This window comes from Sciurus carolinensis, chromosome 5 (assembly GCF_902686445.1).
Source record: "Sciurus carolinensis chromosome 5, mSciCar1.2, whole genome shotgun sequence".
Lineage (NCBI taxonomy): Eukaryota > Metazoa > Chordata > Mammalia > Rodentia > Sciuridae > Sciurus > Sciurus carolinensis.
Genome location: NC_062217.1, coordinates 168030730 through 168057215, shown reverse-complemented (window position 1 = coordinate 168057215; position 26486 = coordinate 168030730). Strand labels below are relative to the sequence as shown.

At 51.6% G+C, this 26486-nt stretch overlaps 1 protein-coding gene across 1 annotated transcript in view; it reads right to left on the bottom strand.

Annotated features, from left to right (window-relative positions):
- The window catches only part of Dmbt1 (deleted in malignant brain tumors 1), a 45028-nt gene that overhangs the window by 13735 nt on the left and 4807 nt on the right, over positions 1–26486 (bottom strand). Inside the window, 16 exon segments of the mRNA XM_047553880.1 lie at positions 146–299; positions 1968–2009; positions 2934–3287; positions 5846–5875; positions 5951–5980; positions 6543–6575; positions 9595–9921; positions 12481–12510; positions 12586–12615; positions 13176–13208; positions 16229–16643; positions 17253–17275; positions 19206–19235; positions 20130–20484; positions 24368–24772; positions 25205–25215. Coding sequence (XP_047409836.1) covers positions 146–299; positions 1968–2009; positions 2934–3287; positions 5846–5875; positions 5951–5980; positions 6543–6575; positions 9595–9921; positions 12481–12510; positions 12586–12615; positions 13176–13208; positions 16229–16643; positions 17253–17275; positions 19206–19235; positions 20130–20484; positions 24368–24772; positions 25205–25215 — 2302 coding nt within the window.

The window sequence follows — 26486 nt, the reverse complement described above, 5'->3', positions numbered from 1 at the left end:
CAAAGGACTTCCCAGTAGGGATCAAAGCATCACGAAAGCGCATCCATGACACCCGAGAGTGAAAAGCGTCCCAGCCCAGGCCTGAACCACCAGGCGTGCTGTGGGCACCGACCGACCCTTGACCAGGGCACCTAGTGAGACTTACCGCAGGTCACTGAAGCCCAGGTTTATGCGATACCCAGAACGCACTTCTATCTCCCACACACACATGGCATTGTTGGGGTAGTACCCAGGGTAGAACGGGCTGGAGAAGTTCCCACTGGGGCTGTTTAAAAAGCCACCACAATTTGAAGGCAGTCCTAGAGAGGAGAGAGAGAGGGACATCCTCATTGTCTTCAGGTGTTTCATGACAAGCAGTCCTCCTCAGGGTGAGGGTCTTCACGTTCATCCTCCACACGTTATGACATGACTTAATTGTAACTTAGACGCAAGTCTTTTGTGCTACAAGTAGTAATTGCTTAAAACTAAATTATCATCTAGGCACACAATGGAAAACTATGCAGTTATTAAGCCTTATTGTATAGGAATAATTTCAATGCCATAAAAAGCATTAATTTTAAGGCAGAAGTATTTCTCATATCCCCTCAAGTGAAAGTGAATGCTAAAAAAAGGGGACATAAATCATACTCTACTGTGTGTGTGTGTGTGTGTGTGTGTGTGTGTGAGAGAGAGAGAGAGAGAGAGACATTTGCCAAAATGCCAATAGTAATTATGCTTGTATTCACTCATTTATTTATAATACTTCTGGAATGGTAGACAAAATACTAGGTAATAAGCATGCAGTAATGAAAAAGGCAGATGTGGCCTCTGCCTTCAGGAAACACATGGTTGAGCAGAAAAGATAAGTATGATTTTTGCAAACAAACTTCCAATGCAGCAAATTCCCAGCATGAACTTTGGGAGGGCTCCATGCCGTCAGGAGCTTGAACCCCCCTCGAGGCCTCACCCACCCCTCTCACAGTACCCCCACGGAGCCAGCTCCATCCCTCCCTGGACCTCCACAGCACTCCAGGCTGGAAGAGCCTTCGGCATTCGGACCTGTGTCCCTTGTAAGTTTCAGCTTAAGTGTCACTTCCAGAAAGAACTGCTCAGCTCCCCAAGGAAGGAAGGTCTCTGGCACACTGGAGCCTGTCCTTGAAAGCACTTGTCCAAACTGGAACTTCATAGCTCATTTTAGATAAATATTTAATCCTGTAAGTGAACTACCTGAGGCCGGTGATGTGTTTATCTTTTTCACCATTCCATACTTTATAACCTTTTTCAGGGGCAATTTGGCCAAACACAGAGAAAACACTCCACGTGGGAAGAGCCAATATTCATCAGGCACACTGTATACCAGGCACCGTGCTACCATTAGCCCCCTAGGTCTATGTCTATCCTAAAGGGAAAAAAAAATGATAATATGTGCAAAGATTTCTCTATGAAAATAGTCTATGTTACAGAATCATTTAGAATAATGAAATATAAACCACTTAAAGGCACAGAGACTGAGGATCTGTTAAACAATTCATGCATAGCTGGACAATAAAAATAATATGGGCATATAAAATAATGGTGAGGAAAGACTTAATGATACAAAAGTAGCCAGATCACATTTTAAGAGCAAGAGAAAGGTTTTGGAACTATAGTGTGCTAATGAGAAAGCATCATCACTATGAAATGATCCATTTATACTCTGTCGCCCTTCTTCCTTCCCAGGTTTTGAAGATACTATGAGAAATAAAATTATGGTCTATTTATTTAAGAATATTTCTCTCATTGAAATGAAGAAGCGGAAGTCCCTAGTCGAAGCCATCCTCCTGGCAGGGGAGGTGTGAAGGGTGTGCATGTGCGTGTGTGTGTGTGTGTGCGCGCGCGCGTGCACAGTGGGGCCTGCCAGCGAGTGGGCAGGTGTGCAGACTGAGCTGAGTTCTGGGGATAAGCTAAGGAATAGGACATCCGGTCCCGAATGTAGGCAGGATACTTACTAGGAGTGGTGGGACCGGTGGTGGTTGTTGAGTGCCACCAATCTAGAAAGAAAATGAAAATCTTTTAGAATTTTACCAGCTACATTTTAAATTCCACGGTCATTAGCTTGAGGAGCCCAGTTCAGTCATTTTCCTGATTAGAGGCTGGAGTACGTAGACTCAGTAAGGGCTGCAGACTGCAGTGTTTCCCAACATATTTGGCATAGAATATTATCAATGCAGCACAAGAATGCTCTGGGAAGGGATTCTTTATTAGACAAACATGCACAGTCAATTTACTGGGTCATGTCCACAGTTACTTATGTTCTAATTCAGAAATTTACATCTGAAGTGACCCAAGGCCCAGAGCCTCTTGCACAACAGCATCAGAATGAACACTGTCAACAGCAATAGCAGGAGCTGGTGGGTCTCTCCAAAGCTGAGCCAGATGGAGGTGAGGGTGCTGGGGACTCAGCATGTCACCTTCACAAACCTCAGAGCCCTCAGAGAGCACTCACTCCTAAGGCCCTGTGCCCTGTCCCACTTCTCCTTCCAGAAATGAGAGGGGAATGCTCTGGGCTGGGCAGAGCACACTCACCTGGCAAGGGAGGGTTTGTATGTGCATCTCCAGGAAAGGGAAGAAAACATGAGTCAGTCTCACTGCCCAGGTGTGTTGCAAGGAGCCACAGGATGAAGAAAAGACAAATGCTGGAAGCAAATTCCTCCTCATTCTCAGAAATGCTCCCTGGGAGCAGCACAAACCTCAAGGGCTTGTCTCCACACAGTAGCATTGGGGGAGTTCATTCTTAAAGCTCCAGGAGACTTGACTCCTGTCTGACACAGGAAGAAGCCACAGTACAGCCACCACAGTCAGACACACCAGTGACATCCGCGATGTCATTGCCTTGTGCAGGTATCAGGAAAAATGCCAATCTCCCAGACTCAGGGTAAGAGAGGCCAGTATAAAGGAGCCCTACTTGAGCAAACCTACACAAGACGACAGAGAATTCTCACCTGAGCAGATGACTCCTGCGTCCTCATGGTGTCCACAGTTGTGGGACAGCCAGCCTCCGTGGGGGCAGTTCCACAGGTAGCGCTCGCTTCCAGAGCACCTCACGTCATCCAGCACAATCGGCCCTGAGCCCTGTCCAAACCAGGCATTCCCAGGGGCAGACACAGCCGAGCCGCAGCCCAGCTGCCTGCAGACCACGTTGGCGTCGTTGGTGTCCCACAGGTCGTCACACACGGTGCCCCAGGAGCCTCTGTACAGGACCTCCACTCGGCCTTGACATCGGTTACCTCCATTCACCAGTCTCAGCTCCAAACCATAATCAGTTGGTCCTAGAGATGGGCATTAGCTGTCAGTAGGGAAGTGCTGTCCCAATCCCAGTGAGGGGCTGGGGAGGTGGCTCAGCGGGACGGCTCCTGCCTGGCACGCACAAGGCCCACGTACTGAAAAAAACATCCAACTGAGATGCGGCCTCACTACCCCTAGGACACTGTGATGATCGAGTCACACCTTGACCAGTGCTGGGAACTACGGGGAGACCAGCACCCTCAGCCCTGCCAGCGGGAACACCAGCATCCAGCAGAAAACAGTTCAGCTTCTCCACAAGTCACCCACTGACTTAGCATGTGACCCAGACAACCAGCTCCCAGGCCCTTCCCCAGAAGGATGGGAACAGGCATGCCAGCAAAGAGTTGTGTGTGCTCAGGACAGAGACAGCCTGTGTGTCCATCCTGGGGTGTTGGGGTAAGCGCAAGGTGGCGTGTGCATGCAATGTGGGCACATTCGTACAGTGGAATGGCGTGTGGCAATGAAAAGACAAGACACGCTCCTACATGCAAAACAAAGGGAACACATGCTAAATGAAATAAACTAATGCCTCTTCCATGTGAAATAACCAGGACCTGCAAATCCACAGACACCCAAAGCAAAACTGCACTTGCCAGAAGCTGGGGAAAGAGGAAGAGATGAGATTGGTCAGTGGGGTTTTGGTTGGGGATGATGAAGGGTCTGAACCCAAATAGTGGTAATGGTTACACAACACCACAGACACTCGCTGTCATGGAGATACACAATTTAAAAATGCTAAATGGTAAATTTTTAAATTGTACAATCTAAAATGGTAAATTTGGGTGGGAATATCATTCAGAGGTAAAGGGCTTGCCTATCCTGTGCAAAGCCCTGGATTTGACTCCCAGTATGAGGAGAAGAAAATAAAATGGCAAATTTTATGTTATGAATATATTTTACCAAAATAAGGCAACAAAAAGGGAAATGATATTAATGGGCGCTCCATATACACACATGCGTGTATATGTGTGCAGACCTTGTATATACACACACGTACATAATGGATATATGTGAATATATGCATTATCATATGTCCAGAGTCAATTGTTAGTTTATAAAGAAAGAAAAATCTCTATTACAGAATTGCAAAGAGAACGGAGGCCCTGGACCACTGCTTCACGCCCACCATTGATGGTCTCCTCGGTCTCCTCTCTGAGAGAGAAAAGCTTCCTGCTCTCTCACAGCACTCGTGTCCTTCTCCACCTCACTAACTGGCAAACAGTGGCCATTTCCAGGCCCATAGACCTGGCAAGGCCCTGCCCCGAAGACCAAGGGAACCTTCAGGGAGCTTAACACTAGCTCGGGAACTTCTCCCTGGAGGGTGTAGATTTGCTGAGGTGGTTTTGGAGTGAGGCCAGGAGAGCCCACTATTTGTCACCCTCTCAGAAGATTGGGGAAGCCAGAGTTGTCATGGTGAAGGAGCAGTGACTCTGGCCACGGTGCCTCCCTGCTTGCAGGGTCCAGGATCCCAGTCTCAAGACAGAGCCACAGCGAGGATGAGCTGTGACTCCTATGGTCCCTAAGGCAGACAACTGAGCAGGTTGACAGGACACAGAGAGGCCTGCGATCCTCCATGGACACTCCACTGACAGCTCAGCCTCTCACCCAGGGACAAAGGACAGCTGGGGAGCAGACACCTGGGAGAGGAAGGGGGATAACAACAGGACCCAGCCGAGAGCTTCAAAGGAAAGCAGAGGTCTCCTCGGGGACAGCTTTCTCTCTTCCTGTTCTTTTTGGTATTTGTTTGGTTTTTAACACATTCATTTACAAACAGAAACTTACTATTTTTAAAAAATCACAAAAGCTTCATACTGCAAAGTTCAAAACGGGCCCAGTACACACATCTTCCCCATTTCCCCTAAGAGAATTGTAACTCTGAACATGGACAAATGATCCTGAGTCATCGGAGCACACAGGTGACTCTGCAGAAGGGATCTCATGCCAGGGAGGTGGTTCAGAGTCTTTCTGGGAGTCATCAGTCATAAAAGTGGGGCCAGGTGGACTCTTTCTGATGGTGGGATATAGACTTGGGTTGAAACTCCTGCCTCTCCCCTATGTGCAGAATGCAAGCTGACAGTGACCCCACACAGAATCAGTGTGCCTAAGAAACACCTAGGGGAACAGATGTTCAGAAACTTCTAGGTCCAGCTATACCTGAAGCCCCAGATCTAAAAGTACACATCTTACACCTCTGAACCAACTAATTCTTTCTAGCTTGTTTGAGTTGGGCTCATGTCACTTGCCAGCAAAAGCATCCTGACTCAGATCCCTTTTCCAGCATGAAGCACAACAGGGTTGAAGGGAACCCTTCATGGTGAATGAGCTGGGGAGCAGATGGAGACTTCATGCAAAGTCCAGGGTCCACCCCACACCAGACCAGAGCTGTCTCAAAATTCTCCAATGTCAAAGCCTTAACTGAATCAAAAAATGCTTACTAGATGCAGTAGTGGTTGTATACCAACAGTCCAGAAATGGAAAACGAAACCTGATTAGAAGGAAGGGGGTGTGGAGTCAAGGTTGAACTTAATCCAAAAATGCTCACCATAGACAGGAGTTGATGGACGCCACCAACCTGAAAAGGAGAAGAAGCCAGATTAGAAGCCAGGGCATGTGGAGTCAAAGTTGAACTTAATCCAAAAGTGCTTACCATAGTTAGGAGTTGTTGTATGCCACCAATCTGGAAAAGACAACAAAGCCAGATTAGAAGGCAGGGGTGTGGAGTTGAAGTAGGGTCTAGGGACCTGGGACTGGGATCAGGGATAGCGGAGTCAGAGAAGCTCTGTGGCTCAGGGAGCATGAAGCCTTTCTAGAGCGTCTCAGTGAGCAAGACCAGGCCCTTGCAGGTGCACCACAATGCCAACCAGGCACCCCAGTCCCCAAAGGGAAATACGATTATTTTCTGAAGGATGGTTTTTTTGGTTAAAACAATCACTCAGGACATGCCTGGGCTATATGACATGAAAAATGCCTGCTGTCCCCTCCCACAGGAGTGGGATGATGTGTTCCAGTAGAAATGGCCCAGGGGAGAGGCTCCTTGCCACCACAGCACTGGGGACTGCTGCTCAGCAACTCAGGGCAGGGCAGCATCTTCCTAGCCCACCAAGCCAGGAAGGAGGATGAACATTCTGTGGGCTCAGCAGCCAGAACGTTCCATAGACCTTCTCAGAGCTACCAGCTGGGGCTGTGAACAGGAGCAAGGAGAGAGGGTCACCCAGAAGTCAGGAGGCAGATGGACTCACCTGGGAGTGGAGTCCCTGAGGGAAACGAGGCACCTGTGGGAGAGGGAAGGGTGAGTCAGATGTGTTACACGGAAGTGGCAAAGCTGGGACTCAGGAGGAGGACAATGAGCAGGTCAGGCATTCTTCATGCTGGTCCCTTCCCGCAAAGGGGAGTTGACTGCCAAATGGAGGCTCCTGCGAGGAGTCCAGGCAGATCCCGTCCTCCATCCCATCCTCAAGGGAGACACTGGCTAGATGTGGTGGTCAAGTGGAACCTACTCTTCCTCTGCCTTGTGGTGAGCTGTGCGCTGAGTCAGCTGAAAGGGGTCCCCGGAACAAAAGTCAATGGTGCACCTGTGCACAACTGCAGTCCTAGCCCAGGGGACTCCAGGTAGATGTCCCCCTATGGGTGGCCTCAGCTGAAGACCACACTTCCCAATGGAGCCTCTGGATTCAGCATGGCTCCGTGGGCTGCTCCCTCCCTCACCCTCTGTGCCACATCCCCCTGCCACCCCGGTTGCTTCAGTGGGGCAAAGGAGCCCTGGGGGAGGGGGTATGGGCTTCTCTCCTTGACTCTAATTTGCACTTCTTCAAAGTGACCACGTGCTGGTCTCACGGCTTATTGACACCCTGGACGAGGAGTTATACTACAGGGCTGAACCTGATTCCCAGCAAAGAACTAAGACGACGTCCAGAAAATGGGAAAAGCCCCAAAGCCACGAGGTGAGGAGACTAACATGTCTCCTTCCTCTCAGAGCAAAGCCCAAGACAAAGAGGGAGGCCTCGCTGAGGGTGGAGCAGGATGACTGGATGGGAGACAGTCCCCTAGGGGCCAAGTGATGGGACCCCAGGGACAGAAGTCCCCTGAGGCCTGACACAGACCCGCATCAGCTGCCCTTGTGGAAGTCGCTGGAAATTCACAGGAGAACTCATGTTCAAGCATGACACTGATTAACTGTGAGGAAGAACTCCTATCTCTCCCGATCTTTGTGGGTTGTGTGGGGCCTGTGCTCAGTGGCTATCTGCATGGATGTCACACCTCAGAAATCTGAGTTTTGTCACTGCTGGTCCCAGCGCTCAAGGGTTTAAAGCAGATACACTGCAGCATAGCTTTGTCCTGGCCTGAGCTGCTCACTCTTTGCATGGAATCACAGAAGAGGGGATGCAGAGGCCACCAGAATCACGTTTGGTTCAAAGCACATGATTCTCCTTACAAGTGCCAACTGACAAGACGCCTTCGGCACGGCCTAGGGGTCAGCCATTGCTGGAGGAATCTTCTAAGAAGCAGCGCCCTTCAGCAGGGAACTGGGACACGGTCTGCTCTTGGGGAAGCAGGGCTCAAATATCCACTGTTCTGCCTCCCTTGTCCATCACCCCAGGCAGCTGCTTTACAGAAAGCCCAGGGAGCAAGGGCACTCCCATCCTCTGCGAAGACTTTATGCAAGAAATCGAGGGGAGAGAAAGGAAAGAAATGTCCAACTTGGAGACAAAACGGGCCACCCAAATGTGCAAGGCAGTATGGTTAGGCACAAAACAGCCAGGCACGATGGTGCACGCCTATCATCCCAGTGGCTCAGGAGGCTGAGGCTGGAGGATCATGAGTTCAGAGCCAGCCTCAGCAACTTAGCCAGGCCCTAAGCAACTGTCTCTAAACAAAAAATATGAAAAGATCTTGGAATGTGGCTCAATAGTTAAGCACCCCTGGGTTCAATCTTCACTACCAAAAAATGAACAAGAAAAAGAACAAAAAAAGACATAGAAGTCAGAGCATTTCTATGTAAGTTTTATGCACCAAGGCACGATGCCCACAGACTTGCAGTCTGGGAAAATGCACGTGACCAGAAAAACATCTCTGTGCACATGGAGAAATTGCTAGCAAGATTTCACACGTGTGCAAAAAGGGTTTCTTAACCCTGCTTCCCAGAGTGATCTGGGAGGGACAGAGCGTGGCCTGGGGGTCCAGGGTCACATGTTGGAAGCTAAAGGTTCAGGTACAGAAGCGGCAGCAGAGGGGCCTCAGCAACATGGTGCTCAGCTCCCCACAGCAGCCGGTGTTGCCTCCCTGCAGGACACCCAGCCCTGTGGGACACAGCAGGGCGTGGGTGACATCAGACCTGGGCCTGGAATCCTTGCCTGCTGGGGTTCCTATATTCCCTGCCTTTATTAAGGCTGAAGACCATGGAGCAACACTGTCCTCAGGAGTCCTCCGTGGTCCTGCCAGCACCCTGGGTGCTGGGAGAGGCAGACGCCACCCAGAAAGTACCAAAGTGAGCACAGCAGTTTCTGGGGGTGAGTTTCACACTGACCAACCATGGCCTCCCACGGGGACTCCCCTGAGAAGGGCAGCCCCTGTCCACCCCCACCCCCATTCTGAAGTGGACAAAGACTCCTCTTCTCCCTCGCCAGGATGTCCCCAGTTGGCCACCCTGATGATTGTGACCGCATCAGACATGGCCCCCATCACCACCAGCTCTGGTGGTCTGGTGAGTCCTATTGCGGACAGCAGGGCCCAGGTCAGGGCCCTCCCCCTACACTGTCTCGCACAGGCAGATGACCACACAGGCGGCACCTCAGCTGGTGCCATGGCACACTCCAGGAATTCCCTGGGATGCGGTCACTATGAAAAGCTGATGACCTGTGTGGCTGCAAACCCACAGGAAAGGGGGCATTTGCCCAGAGTGATGGGCCACTTTGAACTTCACCCCGGGGCCAGGTGACTGGGGACCAAGGAGGAGAGCAAAGGGAGAGTCAGTGAGATGGGGTGGGCTGGAGAGCAGCAACGTCCCCACAGGAGGGAAGGGCTCCTCAGGGAGGGACGTGCAGGCCAACAGTGCCCTCCCAGGGTCCCATGTGAGGAGGACTCGCCCAGCCCCTGGGTGCACTTCCAGCCCAGAGAGTCCTCAGGCTCAGCCTGGAGCCGTTCCTGCCAGCACACCTCCCGCAGGTGCCTCCTGTCTGTCCAAGGGCAGAACCACAGGCCCCACCCAGGAGCGGGCACACAGTTGAAGAGCAGCCCAGGGCGCTGGTCAGAGCCCATTCCCAAGGTGAGAGTCTGGGGGTGCCAGGGGCTCACGTGTGCAGATGACTCCTGCGTCCTCACTGTGTCCACAGTTGTGGGACAGCCAGCCTCCGTGGGGGCAGTTCCACAGGTAGCGCTCGCTTCCAGAGCACCTCACGTCATCCAGCACAATCGGCCCTGAGCCCTGTCCAAACCAGGCATTCCCAGGGGCAGACACAGCCGAGCCGCAGCCCAGCTGCCTGCAGACCACGTTGGCGTCGTTGGTGTCCCACAGGTCGTCACACACGGTGCCCCAGGAGCCTCTGTACAGGACCTCCACTCGGCCTTGACACCGGTCACCTCCATTCACCAGTCTCAGCTCCAAACCATAATCAGTTGGTCCTAGAGATGGGCATTAGCTGTCAGTAGGGAAGTGCTGTCCCAATCCCAGTGAGGGGCTGGGGAGGTGGCTCAGCGGGACGGCTCCTGCCTGGCACGCACAAGGTCCACGTACTGAAAAAAACATCCAACTGAGATGCGGCCTCACTACCCCTAGGACACTGTGATGATCGAGTCACACCTTGACCAGTGCTGGGAACTACGGGGAGACCAGCACCCTCAGCCCTGCCAGCGGGAACACCAGCATCCAGCAGAAAACAGTTCAGCTTCTCCACAAGTCACCCACTGACTTAGCATGTGACCCAGACAACCAGCTCCCAGGCCCTTCCCCAGAAGGATGGGAACAGGCATGCCAGCAAAGAGTTGTGTGTGCTCAGGACAGAGACAGCCTGTGTGTCCATCCTGGGGTGTTGGGGTAAGCGCAAGGTGGCGTGTGCATGCAATGTGGGCACATTCGTACAGTGGAATGGCGTGTGGCAATGAAAAGACAAGACACGCTCCTACATGCAAAACTAAGGGAACACATGCTAAATGAAATAAGCTAATGCCTCTTCCATGTGAAATAACCAGGACCTGCAAATCCACAGACACCCAAAGCAAAACTGCACTTGCCAGAAGCTGGGGAAAGAGGAAGAGATGAGATTGGTCAGTGGGGTTTTGGTTGGGGATGATGAAGGGTCTGAACGCAAATGATGGTAATGGTTACACAACACCACAGACACTCGCTGTCATGGAGATACACAATTTAAAAATGCTAAATGGTAAATTTTTAAATTGTACAATCTAAAATGGAAAATTTGGGCTGGGAATATCATTCAGAGGTAAAGGGCTTGCCTATCCTGTGCAAAGCCCTGGATTTGACTCCCAGTATGAGGAGAAGAAAATAAAATGGCAAATTTTATGTTATGAATATATTTTACCAAAATAAGGCAACAAAAAGGGAAATGATATTAATGGGCGCTCCATATACACACATGCGTGTATATGTGTGCAGACCTTGTATATACACACACGTACATAATGGATATATGTGAATATATGCATTATCATATGTCCAGAGTCAATTGTTAGTTTATAAAGAAAGAAAAATCTCTATTACAGAATTGCAAAGAGAACGGAGGCCCTGGACCACTGCTTCACGCCCACCATTGATGGTCTCCTCGGTCTCCTCTCTGAGAGAGAAAAGCTTCCTGCTCTCTCACAGCACTCGTGTCCTTCTCCACCTCACTAACTGGCAAACAGTGGCCATTTCCAGGCCCATAGACCTGGCAAGGCCCTGCCCCGAAGACCAAGGGAACCTTCAGGGAGCTTAACACTAGCTCGGGAACTTCTCCCTGGAGGGTGTAGATTTGCTGAGGTGGTTTTGGAGTGAGGCCAGGAGAGCCCACTATTTGTCACCCTCTCAGAAGATTGGGGAAGCCAGAGTTGTCATGGTGAAGGAGCAGTGACTCTGGCCACGGTGCCTCCCTGCTTGCAGGGTCCAGAATCCCAGTCTCAAGACAGAGCCACAGCGAGGATGAGCTGTGACTCCTATGGTCCCTAAGGCAGACAACTGAGCAGGTTGACAGGACACAGAGAGGCCTGCGATCCTCCATGGACACCCCACTGACAGCTCAGCCTCTCACCCAGGGACAAAGGACAGCTGGGGAGCAGACACCTGGAAGAGGAAGGGGGATAACAACAGGACCCAGCCGAGAGCTTCAAAGGAAAGCAGAAGTCTCCTTGGGGACAGCTTTCTCTCTTCCTGTTCTTTTTGGTATTTGTTTGGTTTTTAACACTTTCATTTACAAACAGAAACTTACTATTTTTAAAAAATCACAAAAGCTTCATACTGCAAAGTTCAAAACGGGCCCAGTACACACATCTTCCCCATTTCCCCTAAGAGAATTGTAACTCTGAACATGGACAAATGATCCTGAGTCATCGGAGCATACAGGTGACTCTGCAGAAGGGATCTCATGCCAGGGAGGTGGTTCAGAGTCTTTCTGGGAGTCATCAGTCATAAAAGTGGGGCCAGGTGGACTCTTTCTGATGGTGGGATATAGACTTGGGTTGAAACTCCTGCCTCTCCCCTATGTGCAGAATGCAAGCTGACAGTGACCCCACACAGAATCAGTGTGCCTAAGAAACACCTAGGGGAACAGATGTTCAGAAACTTCTAGGTCCAGCTATACCTGAAGCCCCAGATCTAAAAGTACACATCTTACACCTCTGAACCAACTAATTCTTTCTAGCTGGTTTGAGTTGGGCTCATGTCACTTGCCAGCAAAAGCATCCTGACTCAGATCCCTTTTCCAGCATGAAGCACAACAGGGTTGAAGGGAACCCTTCATGGTGAATGAGCTGGGGAGCAGATGGAGACTTCATGCAAAGTCCAGGGTCCACCCCACACCAGACCAGAGCTGTCTCAAAATTCTCCAATGTCAAAGCCTTAACTGAATCAAAAAATGCTTACTAGATGCAGTAGTGGTTGTATACCAACAGTCCAGAAATGGAAAACGAAACCTGATTAGAAGGGAGGGGGTGTGGAGTCAAGGTTGAACTTAATCCAAAAATGCTCACCATAGACAGGAGTTGATGGACGCCACCAACCTGAAAAGGAGAAGAAGCCAGATTAGAAGCCAGGGCGTGTGGAGTCAAAGTTGAACTTAATCCAAAAATGCTTACCATAGTTAGGAGTTGTTGTATGCCACCAATCTGGAAAGGACAACAAAGCCAGATTAGAAGGCAGGGGTGTGGAGTTGAAGTAGGGTCTAGGGACCTGGGACTGGGATCAGGGATAGCGGAGTCAGAGAAGCTCTGTGGCTCAGGGAGCAAGAAGCCTTTCTAGAGCGTCTCAGTGAGCAAGACCAGGCCCTTGCAGGTGCACCACAATGCCAACCAGGCACCCCAGTCCCCAAAGGGAAATACGGTTTTTTTCTCAAGGATGGTTTTTGGTTAAAACAATCACTCAGGACATGCCTGGGCTATATGACATGAAAAATGCCTGCTGTCCCCTCCCACAGGAGTGGGATGATGTGTTCCAGTAGAAATGGCCCAGGGGAGAGGCTCCTTGCCACCACAGCACTGGGGACTGCTGCTCAGCAACTCAGGTCAGGGTAGCATCTTCCTAGCCCACCAAGCCAGGAAGGAGGATGAACATTCTGTGGGCTCAGCAGCCAGAACGTTCCATAGACCTTCTCAGAGCTACCAGCTGGGGCTGTGAACAGGAGCAAGGAGAGAGGGTCACCCAGAAGTCAGGAGGCAGATGGACTCACCTGGGAGTGGAGTCCCTGAGGGAAACGAGGCACCTGTGGGAGAGAGAAGGGTGAGTCAGATGTGTTACACAGAAGTTGGCAAAGCTGGGACTCAGGAGGAGGACAATGAGCAGGTCAGGCATTCTTCATGCCGGTTCCTTCCCGCAAAGGGGAGTTGACTGCCAAATGGAGGCTCCTGCGAGGAGTCCAAGCAGATCCTGTCCTCCATCCCATCCTTAAGGGAGACACTGGCTAGATGAGGTGGTCAAGTGGAACCCACTCTTCCTCTGCCTTGTGGTGAGCTGTGTGCTGAGTCAGCTGAAAGGGCCCCCGGAACACAAGTCAATGGAGCACCTGTGCACAACTGCAGTCCTAGCCCAGGGGACTCCAGGTAGACGTCCCCCTATGGGTGGCCTCAACTGAAGACCACGCTTCCCAATGGAGCCTCTGGATTCAGCATGGCTCCGTGGGCTGCTCCCTCCCTCACCCTCTGTGCCACATCCCCCTGCCACCCCGGTTGCTTCAGTGGGGCAAAGGAGCCCTGGGGGAGGGGGTATGGGCTTCTCTCCTTGACTCTAATTTGCACTTCTTCAAAGTGACCACGTGCTGGTCTCACGGCTTATTGACACCCTGGACGAGGAGTTATACTACAGGGCTAAACCTGATTCCCAGCAAAGAACTAAGACGACGTCCAGAAAATGGGAAAAGCCCCAAAGCCATGAGGTGAGGAGACTAACATGTCTACTTCCTCTCAGAGCAAAGCCCAAGACAAAGAGGGAGGCCTCGCTGAGGGTGGAGCAGGATGACTGGATGGGAGACAGTCCCCTAGGGGCCAAGTGATGGGACCCCAGGGACAGAAGTCCCCTGAGGCCTGACACAGACCCGCATCAGCTGCCCTTGTGGAAGTCGCTGGAAATTCACAGGAGAACTCTTATGTTCAAGCATGACACTGATTAACTGTGAGGAAGAACTCCTATCTCTCCCGATCTTTGTGGGTTGTGTGGGGCCTGTGCTCAGTGGCTATCTGCATGGATGTCACACCTCAGAAATCTGAGCTTTGTCACTGCTGGTCCCAGCGCTCAAGGGTTTAAAGCAGATACACTGCAGCATAGCTTTGTCCTGGCCTGAGCTGCTCACTCTTTGCATGGAATCACAGAAGAGGGGATGCAGAGGCCACCAGAATCACGTTTGGTTCAAAGCACATGATTTTCCTTACAAGTGCCAACTGACAAGACGCCTTCAGCACGGCCTAGGGGTCAGCCATTGCTGGAGGAATCTTCTAAGAAGCAGCGCCCTTCAGCAGGGAACTGGGACACGGTCTGCTCTTGGGGAAGCAGGGCTCAAATATCCACTGTTCTGCCTCCCTTGTCCATCACCCCAGGCAGCTGCTTTACAGAAAGCCCAGAGAGCAAGGGCACTCCCATCCTCTGCGAAGACTTTATGCAAGAAGTCGAGGGGAGAGAAAGGAAAGAAATGTCCAACTTGGAGACAAAACGGGCCACCCAAATGTGCAAGGCAGTATGGTTAGGCACCAAACAGCCAGGCACGATGGTGCACGCCTATCATCCCAGTGGCTCAGGAGGCTGAGGCTGGAGGATCATGAGTTCAGAGCCAGCCTCAGCAACTCAGCCAGGCCCTAAGCAACTGTCTCTAAACAAAAAATATGAAAAGATCTTGGAATGTGGCTCAATAGTTAAGCACCCCTGGGTTCAATCTTCACTACCAAAAAATGAACAAGAAAAAGAACAAAAAAAGACATAGAAGTCAGAGCATTTCTATGTAAGTTTTATGCACCAAGGCACGATGCCCACAGACTTGCAGTCTGGGAAAATGCAAGTGACCAGGAAAACATCTCTGTGCACATGGAGAAATTGCTAGCAAGATTTCACACGTGTGCAAAAAGGGTTTCTTAACCCTGCTTCCCAGAGTGAACTGGGAGGGACAGAGCGTGGCCTGGGGGTCCAGGGTCACATGTTGGAAGCTAAAGGTTCAGGTACAGAAGCGGCAGCAGAGGGGCCTCAGCAACATGGTGCTCAGCTCCCCACAGCAGCCGGTGTTGCCTCCCTGCAGGACACCCGGCCCTGTGGGACACAGCAGGGCGTGGGTGACATCAGACCTGGGCCTGGAATCCTTGCCTGCTGGGGTTCCTATATTCCCTGCCTTTATTAAGGCTGAAGACCGTGGAGCAACACTGTCCTCAGGAGTCCTCCGTGGTCCTGCCAGCACCCTGGGTGCTGGGAGAGGCAGACGCCACCCAGAAAGTACCAAAGTGAGCACAGCAGTTTCTGGGGGTGAGTTTCACACTGACCAACCATGGCCTCCCATGGGGACTCCCCTGAGAAGGGCGGCTCCTGTCCATCCCCATCCCCATTCTGAAGTGGACGAAGACTCCTCTTCTCCCTCGCCAGGATGTCCCCAGTTGGCCACCCTGATGATTGTGACCGCATCAGACACGGCCCCCATCTCCATCAGCTCTGGTGGTCTGGTGAGTCCTATCTGGGGACAGCAAGGCCCAGGTCAGGGCCCTCCCCCTACACTGTCTCGCACAGGCAGATGACCACACAGGCGGCACCTCAGCTGGTGCCATGGCACACTCCAGGAATTCCCTGGGATGCGGTCACTATGAAAAGCTGATGACCTGTGTGTCTGCAAACCCACAGGAAAGGGGGCATTTGCCCAGAGTGATGGGCCACTTTGAACTTCACCCCGGGGCCAGGTGACTGGGGACCAAGGAGGAGAGCAAAGGGAGAGTCAGTGAGATGGGGTGGGCTGGAGAGCAGCAACGTCCCCACAGGAGGGAAGGGCTCCTCAGGGAGGGACGTGCAGGCCAGCAGTGCCCTCCCAGGGTCCCATGTGAGGAGCTCGCCCAGCCCCTGGGTGCACTTCCAGCCCAAAGAGTCCTCAGGCTCAGCCTGGAGCCGTTCCTGCCAGCACACCTCCCGCAGGTGCCTCCTGTCTGTCCGAGGGCAGAACCACAGGCCCCACCCAGGAGCGGGCACACAGTTGAAGAGCAGCCCAGGGCGCTGGTCAGAGCCCATTCCCAAGGTGAGAGTCTGGGGGTGCCAGGGGCTCACGTGTGCAGATGACTCCTGCGTCCTCACTGTGTCCACAGTTGTGGGACAGCCAGCCTCCGTGGGGGCAGTTCCACAGGTAGCGCTCGCTTCCAGAGCACCTCACGTCATCCAGCACAATCGGCCCTGAGCCCTGTCCAAACCGGGCATTCCCAGGGGCAGACACAGCCGAGCCGCAGCCCAGCTGCCTGCAGACCACGTTGGCGTCGTTGGTGTCCCACAGGTCATCACACACGGTGCCCCAGGAGCCTCTGTACAGGACCTCCACTCGGCCTTGACACCGGTCACCTCCATTCACCAGTCTCAGCTCCAAACCATAATCAGTTGGTCCTAGAGATGGGCATTAGCTGTCAGTAGGGAAGTGCTGTCCCAATCCCAGTGAGGGGCTGGGGAGGTGGCTCAGCGGGACGGCTCCTGCCTGGCACGCACAAGGCCCACGTACTGAAAAAAACATCCAACTGAGATGCGGCCTCACTACCCCTAGGACACTGTGATGATCGAGTCACACCTTGACCAGTGCTGGGAACTACGGGGAGACCAGCACCCTCAGCCCTGCCAGCGGGAACACCAGCATCCAGCAGAAAACAGTTCAGCTTCTCCACAAGTCACCCACTGACTTAGCATGTGACCCAGACAACCAGCTCCCAGGCCCTTGCCCAGAAGGATGGGAACAGGCATGCCAGCAAAGAGTTGTGTGTGCTCAGGACAGAGACAGCCTGTGTGTCCATCCTGGGGTGTTGGGGTAAGCGCAAGGTGGCGTGTGCATGCGATGTGGGCACATTCGTACAGTGGAATCACATCTGACAACGAAAAGACAAGACTTCATGCAAGTTTATGATCCACCCCATCCAAACCAGAGCTGTCACATAGAGTCCCAAATGTCAAATCCTTAACTGAATCAAAAATGCTTTAATAGGGAAAGTAGCTGTTGTATACCAAAAATCCAGAAATGGAAAACAAAGCCAGATTAGAAGTGAGGGGGTGTGGAATCAATGTTTAACTTAATCCAAAAATGCTCACCATAGACAGCAGTTGATGGACGCCACCAATCTGGAAAGGAAAAGATGCCAGATTAGAAGCCAGGGCGTGTGGAGTCAAAGTTGAACTTAATCCCAAATACTTACCATAGCCAGGAGTTGTATGCCACCAATCTGGAAAGGAAAAGAAAGCCAGATTAGAAGGCAGAGGTTGTGGAGTTGCGGTTGGGGAAGTCAGAGAAGCTCTGTGACTCCGGGAGAACGAAGCCTTTCTAGAGAGCCTTGGTGAGCAAGACCAGGCCCGTGATGTCCACCACAATGGCAGTGAGGTGCTCCAATCCTCAAAGGGAAAATATATTCTCACCTCTGGTGTCCCAGCTGTCATTGCACATGGCCCCAGAAGCCCTGTTTTTGGACTTTCACTGGACCTTCACACTGGTTGTTTACATTCACCAGCCAGAGGGATAATCCAGAATCTGTCTCCACTAGGGGACAAAACCCTTTATCCATCCTCTCTTGACTTGGAGGCTCTAAGCCATGTTCCTCACTTCCCTGAGCCAAGTGTCACCAATGAACATGCCCAGAGCTCATCATCACAATGAGAAGAACAGTGATGATCTCTTCTGCGAATCTCCCATGACCCCATGGGTGGTGACAGGTATTCACACACTCCTCCCCACTCTGGACATAAACAGCAAAGAACTCCACAGCCATGGGGGACCAGCCAAGACCTTTTCAAGTTCAGCTGCTTGTTGGCACCTACATGGTCTTGTCTAGGTTCTGTGAAGGGGGCAGTGGATGGCAGGCCCTTGTCCACATAGAAGTCAGTACAAAAGCTTTGACAGTCACCTGAGTCTACAAAGCCTGGTTCATAACCAAAAACAAGGCTCTGGTAGGATTAGTGACCATTTCCAATGAAGCAGAATCTGATCCCTTGGAGAGAGATCTTCCCTGAGCACCTGGATCAGAAAGCCCCTGGAATCACCTCCCGCTCACCCACCAATCAGGTCCACGGCTTGGTTTTTACAGTGTCTGCTTTCTCCAACCCACGGGGGTGTGTACTAGGCAGGGACCACCTTAAGCCTCAACCCATCATTTTCAAAGCCAGATTTATCCACAGACAGGCGACGAGCGGCCGGGATTGTTGGGAGATTTCTTTACCTGTTGGTGCCTGTGAGGTCGGGGCAGGCCATGTGTCTGCAAATGGCAACAAGGAGAAAAGCTAAAATTAGCCTTGAAGGGAAAGTTCTCTGTCCCAAGCAGGCCTCACGATGCAGCCCACTATGACTCCTGTCAGGTTTCCCCGAGTGTCTACACAAGGCTCCTGCTTACGAGCTCATTCATGGGACAAGTTCCTGCTGCCAATCAGACTGGCCCCTCCATCTCTTTTAACCTGGGTTGCTCTTTTCTCAGGTAGAGAATCTCCATCTGTTTGGCGACCCAGGTAGCACCTGGTGTGCCACCACCATCATTCACACCCGGATCCCTGGAGTCAAAAGTTCAAAGAGAGCAGGTTGCACCCCAGAGGAGAATCCATTTTACTGGAAATTAGAAGCGCCAAACATTCATGGCTGCTCCATCTATGTGGCATAGCCTCTTCATCTCTTGGGTACAGATCTGTCCTGCAGAATCTGAGGGGGTTTCTAGAAGTGAGGGCAGAGGTATCTGGCTTTCATGACATGGCCTTCTACGGGAGGTCACAATATACCATCATCGCTCCCTAGCCAGCTCATGTCAGTCTTGAATATGAAAGGACCCGAGTTCACTGAACACGTGACTATTTTCTGAAGCTGAAAGTGTTATCAATGAGAACTAATTCTACAATCTGGAAAAAAAAAAAAAAAAAAAACTCAGGTGGATTGAGGAGATGAAGGCAACTTCTGACTCCTAATGCCAGGCAAGAACTGTCCTGCTGGGAGTGTCCCAAAGAGGACAGTAATGTGTGCCAAGAGAGGTGAAGTCCAGAGGGGGTGAGCACAAGAGTAAGGGATGCTGGGACTCACCTGGGCTGAGTGTGGACTGGAACAGGGCACCTGCGAGAAGGAAGGTAAGACAGAGACTCAGCATATTTACAGGTTGAACTGAGGCTCTGCGTGCGCCCCCTCGTGGACGCTGGCAGAAGCCAACCTGAATCCCTCATTCTCCCGAAGTGGTAGGATTAGGCCTCACCTGGGCCAGGCAGGCCACTTTAGCCTTTGCATCAGTATGCAGGGGAGCAGTCAATGGCTGTCCTAAGTCAAGGAACTGCCTTCAAGTTAGGACAACTCTGAGGTCCTGTGTGGATTCTAGAGATCCTCCCTGCTGTGAGGTGTCAGCAACCCCGGCCCTCGCTGGGTCATTACACTCCACTGATTACCTCCCTGCCACCCCACACCCTGACCCGTGTCCCAACCTCTCCTGGGATCACAGGTGAGTCACTGACATTTGAAACCTTTCCTCTGAGTAGCTGTTGGTAGTCCCCAAATGACTACAGCCTCTAGGAGAGGGGAGGCTTTACAACCACATCCCCAAAAGGCTTTATCCATGAAGAGAATGTTAGGGACCTCTGGGGTCAGGAGTTGATGGAATGCCCTCAGCTACATTAATGGCTTGTTGTTTCTGCCCTCTATGCCAGATTCTGAAGCTGCTCACTGGTGCCCCATCACCTCCAAACCAACATTGGGGTGCTGCTTTCAGAAAGCAGAAAGTACTGACCCTGCTGCTTCACCCACTAGGAGTCACCTGTTTGGCTAAACTCCAGAGCCACTGGATACTGTGAGTGCATGGATCAGGGACCTGAGTGAGAATTGCGTTTTCTCTGAATATTTACCGACTCACAATGGGGCCCAGTGGTGACTGACCACAGAATGAAACTTGGGGAGCAGGGCTTGATGCCCTGATCAAAACTCATTCCTGGAAAGGGAGGCCCAGCAGTCTTCAGGGCCTACCTGAGCAGATGACTCCTGCGTCCTCCTGGTGTCCACAGTTATGGGCGAGCCAACCTCGGTGGGGGCAGTGCCACAGGTAGGACTCATGCCCCGAGCAGGCCACGTCATCCAGAACTATCAGCCCTGAGCCCTGACCGAACCGGGCATTCCCTGGGGCAGACACGGCCCAGCCACAGCCCAGCTGTCTGCAGACCACGTTGGCGTCATTGGTGTCCCAGCTGTCATCGCACACGGTGCCCCAGGAACCCTGGTACTGGACTTCCACACGGCCCTGACATCGGTTTCCACCATTCACTAGCCTCAAGGCCAATCCAGCAACAGTTCCTAGAGAAGACACATGATTTCTCATTTCATGCTGTTTTCTATCATGGTCAAGGTCGTGTAGTTGTGTGCAGACAATACCACTTTCCAGCAGCTAAGCTCCACTGTGAAATTTAAAGTCCACACGGGAATATGGAATGTGAGTTTCTTCCCATCCTGGACCTTGGACACCTTATTCTGTGAAGGTCCTCATCCCTGACACCTCATTCTCCTGACCTCACTGGGATGCACATACCAGTTCCATACTCCTTTGACATGAGAATGACCATGTCAATTGCCATGACCTGTGTTGAATCTACCCTGAATGATAGCCAAACTTTCAGCCAAGGTCTTGCAGTACAGATGACCCAGTCAGCCGGATTCCAAGGGATAACAAGGGCTAGAGATGGCTAGAGTTCCCCGAAACAGGACATCAGTCCCACCCATGTATGCCTGGAGACTTTTCTGGAAGATCATCTTACTCTGATCTTTCTAACCACAAGATTTCTTTTGACTCAAAACTAACCTGAGAGCCAACAGTTTTGTGACCTAAAGAGAGAGCGTGGAGAAAAAGAGCTGTTGCCACTGTATCTGCAGGAGGCAGGAAAGAAGTGAACATGTGAAAGAATCATGTTTGGCCTTCAGATGGTAGGAAGTATCCTACACTACACGCTGGAGGGATCTAGAGATTGTCCAACATGACCCGTCTCTAGAATAGGCCTGGGAAGAAGCCTTATACCCTCTACAGGGGACATGTGAGGCCCCTACTGAAGAGAAGCCTGCTAACATTAGGATGTCCTGTGAGGAGCTCTGAGACATCTCTCTGGGGTTGTAAGGATGACTTGGAGCACATTATACACAAGCTCCTCTTGATCCTATAGGCAGGGTCCTTGGGGTCAGAATGTTTGGGGACAACACAGAGCCATGAATATGGAGGAGCTGGGAATCTAGACTGGAGAAATGATTCCACTGATCTCTGTCCCAAAGTACACAGGCTTCTGAAGACCCCCATATTCTGACCGACTCTTCCTCACTCACAAAGAAATGGGCAATGAAGAAGACTGACAAGCTTTCTGGATGAGAAGGCATCAGTCCTTGCACTAAGCATTCACAACACACCCACCACTCCATCCCTGAAAGTTTTCCTGAGGAAGAGTCAAACCCATAGATATACCTACAGAGAGGAACTCATATAAAATTATTCATTACCTATTGCAATGGAGGTCTCAGCGTTTGCTATTTTTGGCTCTGTATATTGTAATTGTAAAAGATGAAAAGCAAATAAGACAAAAATAAATAAATAACAGAAAAGATAAAGTTAAGTCTCTGAGAAGAATCAAGATCTGGAAGTAAACTGAAATCTGTTGAGATGTCATTCCTGATCTGGATTTTGACTTGCTGCATGACAAGTCAAGAAACTGTCTATTTGGGAAGAAAATATCTCTGAATCAACCTATTGACTATGAATCTGATCTGCCTACATACGACCTGTACAGAACTTTAGGGGATGGATCCCAAAATAATTTATGCCATTCTTGTACCTCTAACTGATTTCTCTTATCTAATTGCATTGGCTAGTATCTCCAAAACAATATTGAATAGTAGGGGGCGTCATAGGGTATGCTTGCCTTGTTTCTTGCTTTCCTGAAAATGCTCCTAATGTTTCCTTTAAAGTAAGTCATCGATATTAAATCTCTGTGTTCAGATTGCTCCAAAGATAAGGGCTGACTCATGCTAGGGCTTGGAGAGAAGACAACTGGAGAGCCACTCCCAACCTGCTGCAACCAGAGCTCTCAGCTTCTGTCTGAGTGGCCTACTGGGCTTCTAGGTCTGGATCTACAAGAAGTTGACCCTCCTCCACACTGGAGAGGCAGTTGTAAGTAAGTCCTATCTGCAGTCCTGTGTCATAGGCAGATCAACCCAATCCCCCCTTCCCTCACTCTCATCCCTAGTTGGGCCAGTTGCACCCTAGGGCTTGTCAGGCCCAGCTGCTATTTCCCCATCAGGACAAGGTCCTGATGGGTATAGACAAGGGAACAGGTTCTCCTCTTAGAGCCGCTGCAAGTAAGAAATTGTGGACTCTTGGAAAAGGATATGGCTAAGTTTGAATAAAGCCAGTCTCACCCTCAGTTCTTGTGACATTTGTGTCCTTAACCACAGAGAATAGAAAGAGAAGGTAATATCAGGGATACACCATTGGCCTGAGGAACAGAAATGTCTGACACACATACCACTGGGATTCCTGGCTGAGCTATGCCAACCCCTGGGCAAACCAGAGGCCTTGGTATGGAGATTGTCCTTGATCTTGGCTTAGGGTCAAAGTTTCCCAGGGGAGATAGGAAGTGCCTTCCCTTCCCTAAGGTCAAGCTGCCAGAATCTCAGGCTCTGTTGACTGTGCTTCTCTCACTGGAGGTAGCCAGGGGAAAAGGACCGCTGATGCCCACAGACTGAAGGATCATGATTTCCAGGGTGACTCAGTAAGGGTTCGGAGACAGGGCCTGGGCAAGGATGATGCCTAAGCAGGTGTGTACCTGTCCCTCCAGGCTTTGCAACCCATGACCTGGCACCTGAAGCTGACCAGGGGTCAGCGTGAATGGGTGAGAACCACAGGGCACTGAGAACAGCAATGAGACCCCTAAGAACAGGACATGGGGCTCCACCTTAGAGATCCTTGGAGATTCGTCTGGAGGTTGATTTCTTCCCAGCCTCAGAGACCTGACCCATGAGAGGGAGGTCCGCTTAGGCCGGAGCCTTCTTCAGAAGGAGGGCTGAGCACCCCATCCCGGCACCCTCAGAGATGAACCCCTCGGATCATGGGGGCATGAGTCCACAGGGATCCCACATGACAAACATTACCTTCTGCCAACACTGTTGTCAGGGGTGCCTCGGAGGGAAGCCAAGTAGCTGCTGAGGGAGAAAGGAAGAGGTCATCGGTGATAGCCTCACCTGAGGAAGGTGGCCTTCTGCTTTTCCAACCTTGGAAGTAGGGACTGGAAACACACATGCGGAGGCCCCCTCCATTACTAAAAGGTTATGTTTTTTTCCTTGTGAAACCCAACACCAATCTGTCACTTGATCACCTGGGATGCCCCCACAAGCAGTTTTTGACACCATCTTCTCCCTCCTCTGCTTCCAGTCTCCACCCAAGAAAAACCCCACCCAGTTCAGTAATGGCCCCATGCTAGTCACAAGATTCGACTTCAAGATTGAAAGGACACCCTCAGATGATAACTATTTGCCATCAGTGAGACATTCCTGAAAAGGTGACCCTAACCAGGAAGAAAGGCAGTTTCCAGAGTCCTATCCTTAGGCAGCTGTTCTGAGGTGGGGTCACAGTCACACCCTGTAGAAGCTGAACTACACAGTCCAGGCCACATGGCAAAAGCCAGTGGAAAGCTCAATAGAAACTCCTCTTCCAGGGGACACAAAATAGGCCAGCAACCTAGGAGCTTTTTTGTGCAGGAAGACCCCTTGGTGACTAAACAGGTGCCAGCACTGTGTGAGCCACAGAAATGCAGCCTGGGATGTGCTGGGTCGGGTCGGGAGCTCTCTTTTCCACCCATGGTGTAAGCATCTTTGTCTTGGCATTTAATTCCCAGTAAATAGGACATATTGGCCACGCCTCGATTTGATTTTAGTTCACAATGAAGTCGGAGGGATCAGCGGCTGCCCCATCCTTCCCACCTTTTAAGGAAGGGAAACTGCTACTGAGGCCGGTGACAGTCGGGCTTCTCCTCATCGAAACCAGCCACAGAGGGATGGCGCCAGCAAGCTGAGACCAAAGCTGGCCTCACTGTTTCCCAGCTGTGGACAGTGGGTCCACAGCTCTGAGCCTCAATGTCTTTGTGAAAAGGACAGTCATACAGGTCCTTTAACACCAAAGAAGGCATGACTGAAGCAGAGCGGGTAAGCTGCAGGGTACACACACACACACACACACACACACACACACACAGGTGCTATGGCCTGGGGAGCGCATGCCTTGAGGTGGTAGCTGCTCTACCTGAGCACACGACTCCAGCGTCTTCCCTATGGCCACACTCGTGGTTGTACCACCCATCATGGCGGCAGCTTGACAGGTAGGCCTCCCTTCCTGAGCAGTACACGGCACCCAAGAGAATGTTCCCCGAGCCCTGACCAAAGTGAGCCCCGCCCAGGGCGGACACGGAATGGCCACAGCCGAGCTGCCGACAGACGACATCTGCATCCTGGGTGTCCCAGCTGTCGTCACACACGGTGCCCCAGTAGCCTTGGTACAGGACCTCCACCCGGCCCTGGCACCGGTCACCGCCATTCACCAGCCTCACAGGTAAACCTGCATCAACACAGCGGGAAGCCCAGGCCTTGGCGCTCTGGGCGGGGGGCCCCTTGGTTTGCGCCGCCTGGCGCTCCCTTTTCTCATTCCTCTGAGCGCCCAGTGCTGTCCCCACCACTGATTCTCCCCCTGGGGACCTCAAATGCCACTGTCTTTGCCACCCTCTCACTTGCTCGTCCCCCGGAGGCCCTCATGTACTCCACTTCCCGGACAGAGGCCGCTCCAGAGCCACCACTCAGGTACTCAGCCTGGAAAGTCCCAGCCCTGAGCTCCAGACCAAAATTCAGCGGCCTCTAGGATGTCCCATCCCGCCACCCCAAACTCAGCTCCGTCTCCTTCCTCCCCTTGGAAGGACGGTGCTGTCACGCTGCACACAGCTGGGCTGGAGCTCCGTCCTGCTCCTCTTCACTCCACGTCCCGCCGAGCCCGGCCGCCCTTTCCCTTCCCTTCCTGCTCACACTGCCTCAGACGCTCCAGCACCGTCAGGGTCACGCACAAGACGGCCTCCCCTCCCCTCCCGGCCTCCCCTCCCACAGTAGAGATGACCATGGCTGGGGAGTCAACAGGCACCCCGCTCCTGCTTGGCACGATGCCTGTAAATCCCCCACAGTGGAAAGCTACACTGCGTAGTCAAGGAAATAGACAGCGAGTCCCGAGGGATCTTGGCCAACGTCCTGACCTCAGCAGCGAGATCCTGGCTGTGGCTCATTTGTGGTCAGTTTGAGATTATGGGAAATCCGTGACAGGGTGAAATGAGGTGCAGGGTAAGGGAAAGGTGGTTGCTTTTGTTTGGCAGGTGGTGTTCAGGGAAAGAGGGAAGAAAGGCCAGTCGGGTCATTTCCAGGGTGTTCCCGAGGTGTCTTCTGAACCTGTTCACTCTTTCTGTGACCCCCTTCTAGAATTCCTATGATGATCCCTCCAGAAGGACTCACTATCTCCCTGTCTCAGCCTCACCCTTGCTTGGGGTCTGTCAAATAACAGACTCTCAAGTCCCACCCAGGCCACTTCTGCAGATTTCAAGGCATGTCTTAGAAAAGGGGGAAGCTCAAAAGTGCCAGGGATCATTTGTCCAAGATGACCCTAACCCATCAAACTTGGTCACAAAGGTCTGTGCACACTCAATGCAGATAGGTGTGCATGCGGGGGGCTCACTTAACAAGAGCCATAGACAGGTTTCCAGTTCCAGGTTCAAATCTCTGCTTTGCCACTTACCAGCCATGTGACCTTAGACTTATAAGTATTGGCAAATTACCCCAAAATACCCTAGTTTTCCCATTTGCAAAATAGGCATAATGATAACTTCAAGTGTTGGGAAGATTTCATTTGCCATGTGCATTATTTCGGCACTTACTGTGTGACAGGTAGTAATATAGCTTGTTATATAGCAACTCATTTAATGTATAGAAATAATTCTGTGCCAGTGACATAAGAAGTGCCTCACAGAGGTCCACTCTCTTCGAGATAACTGCCCCTATTGTACAGAAGAAGCGGCACTGGATATTTTCAAGTCTCTTCTGACACTAGACTGAAGCTAAGTCTATCCAACAAATGGCTAAGAGAGAAGGAAGGAAAGTGACATATGGGATTAACTGTGCACCTGGGACATGGCCAGGGGCTTGGCACCCACAACCCTTGTCCCCACCGCACCCCCAGGCATTCGTTTTGTGGCCCTGACCAGCCAATAGCAGCAACAAGAGCAGCAGCAGCAGAACTGACTATGCCAAGCAATAACCAAAACTCTG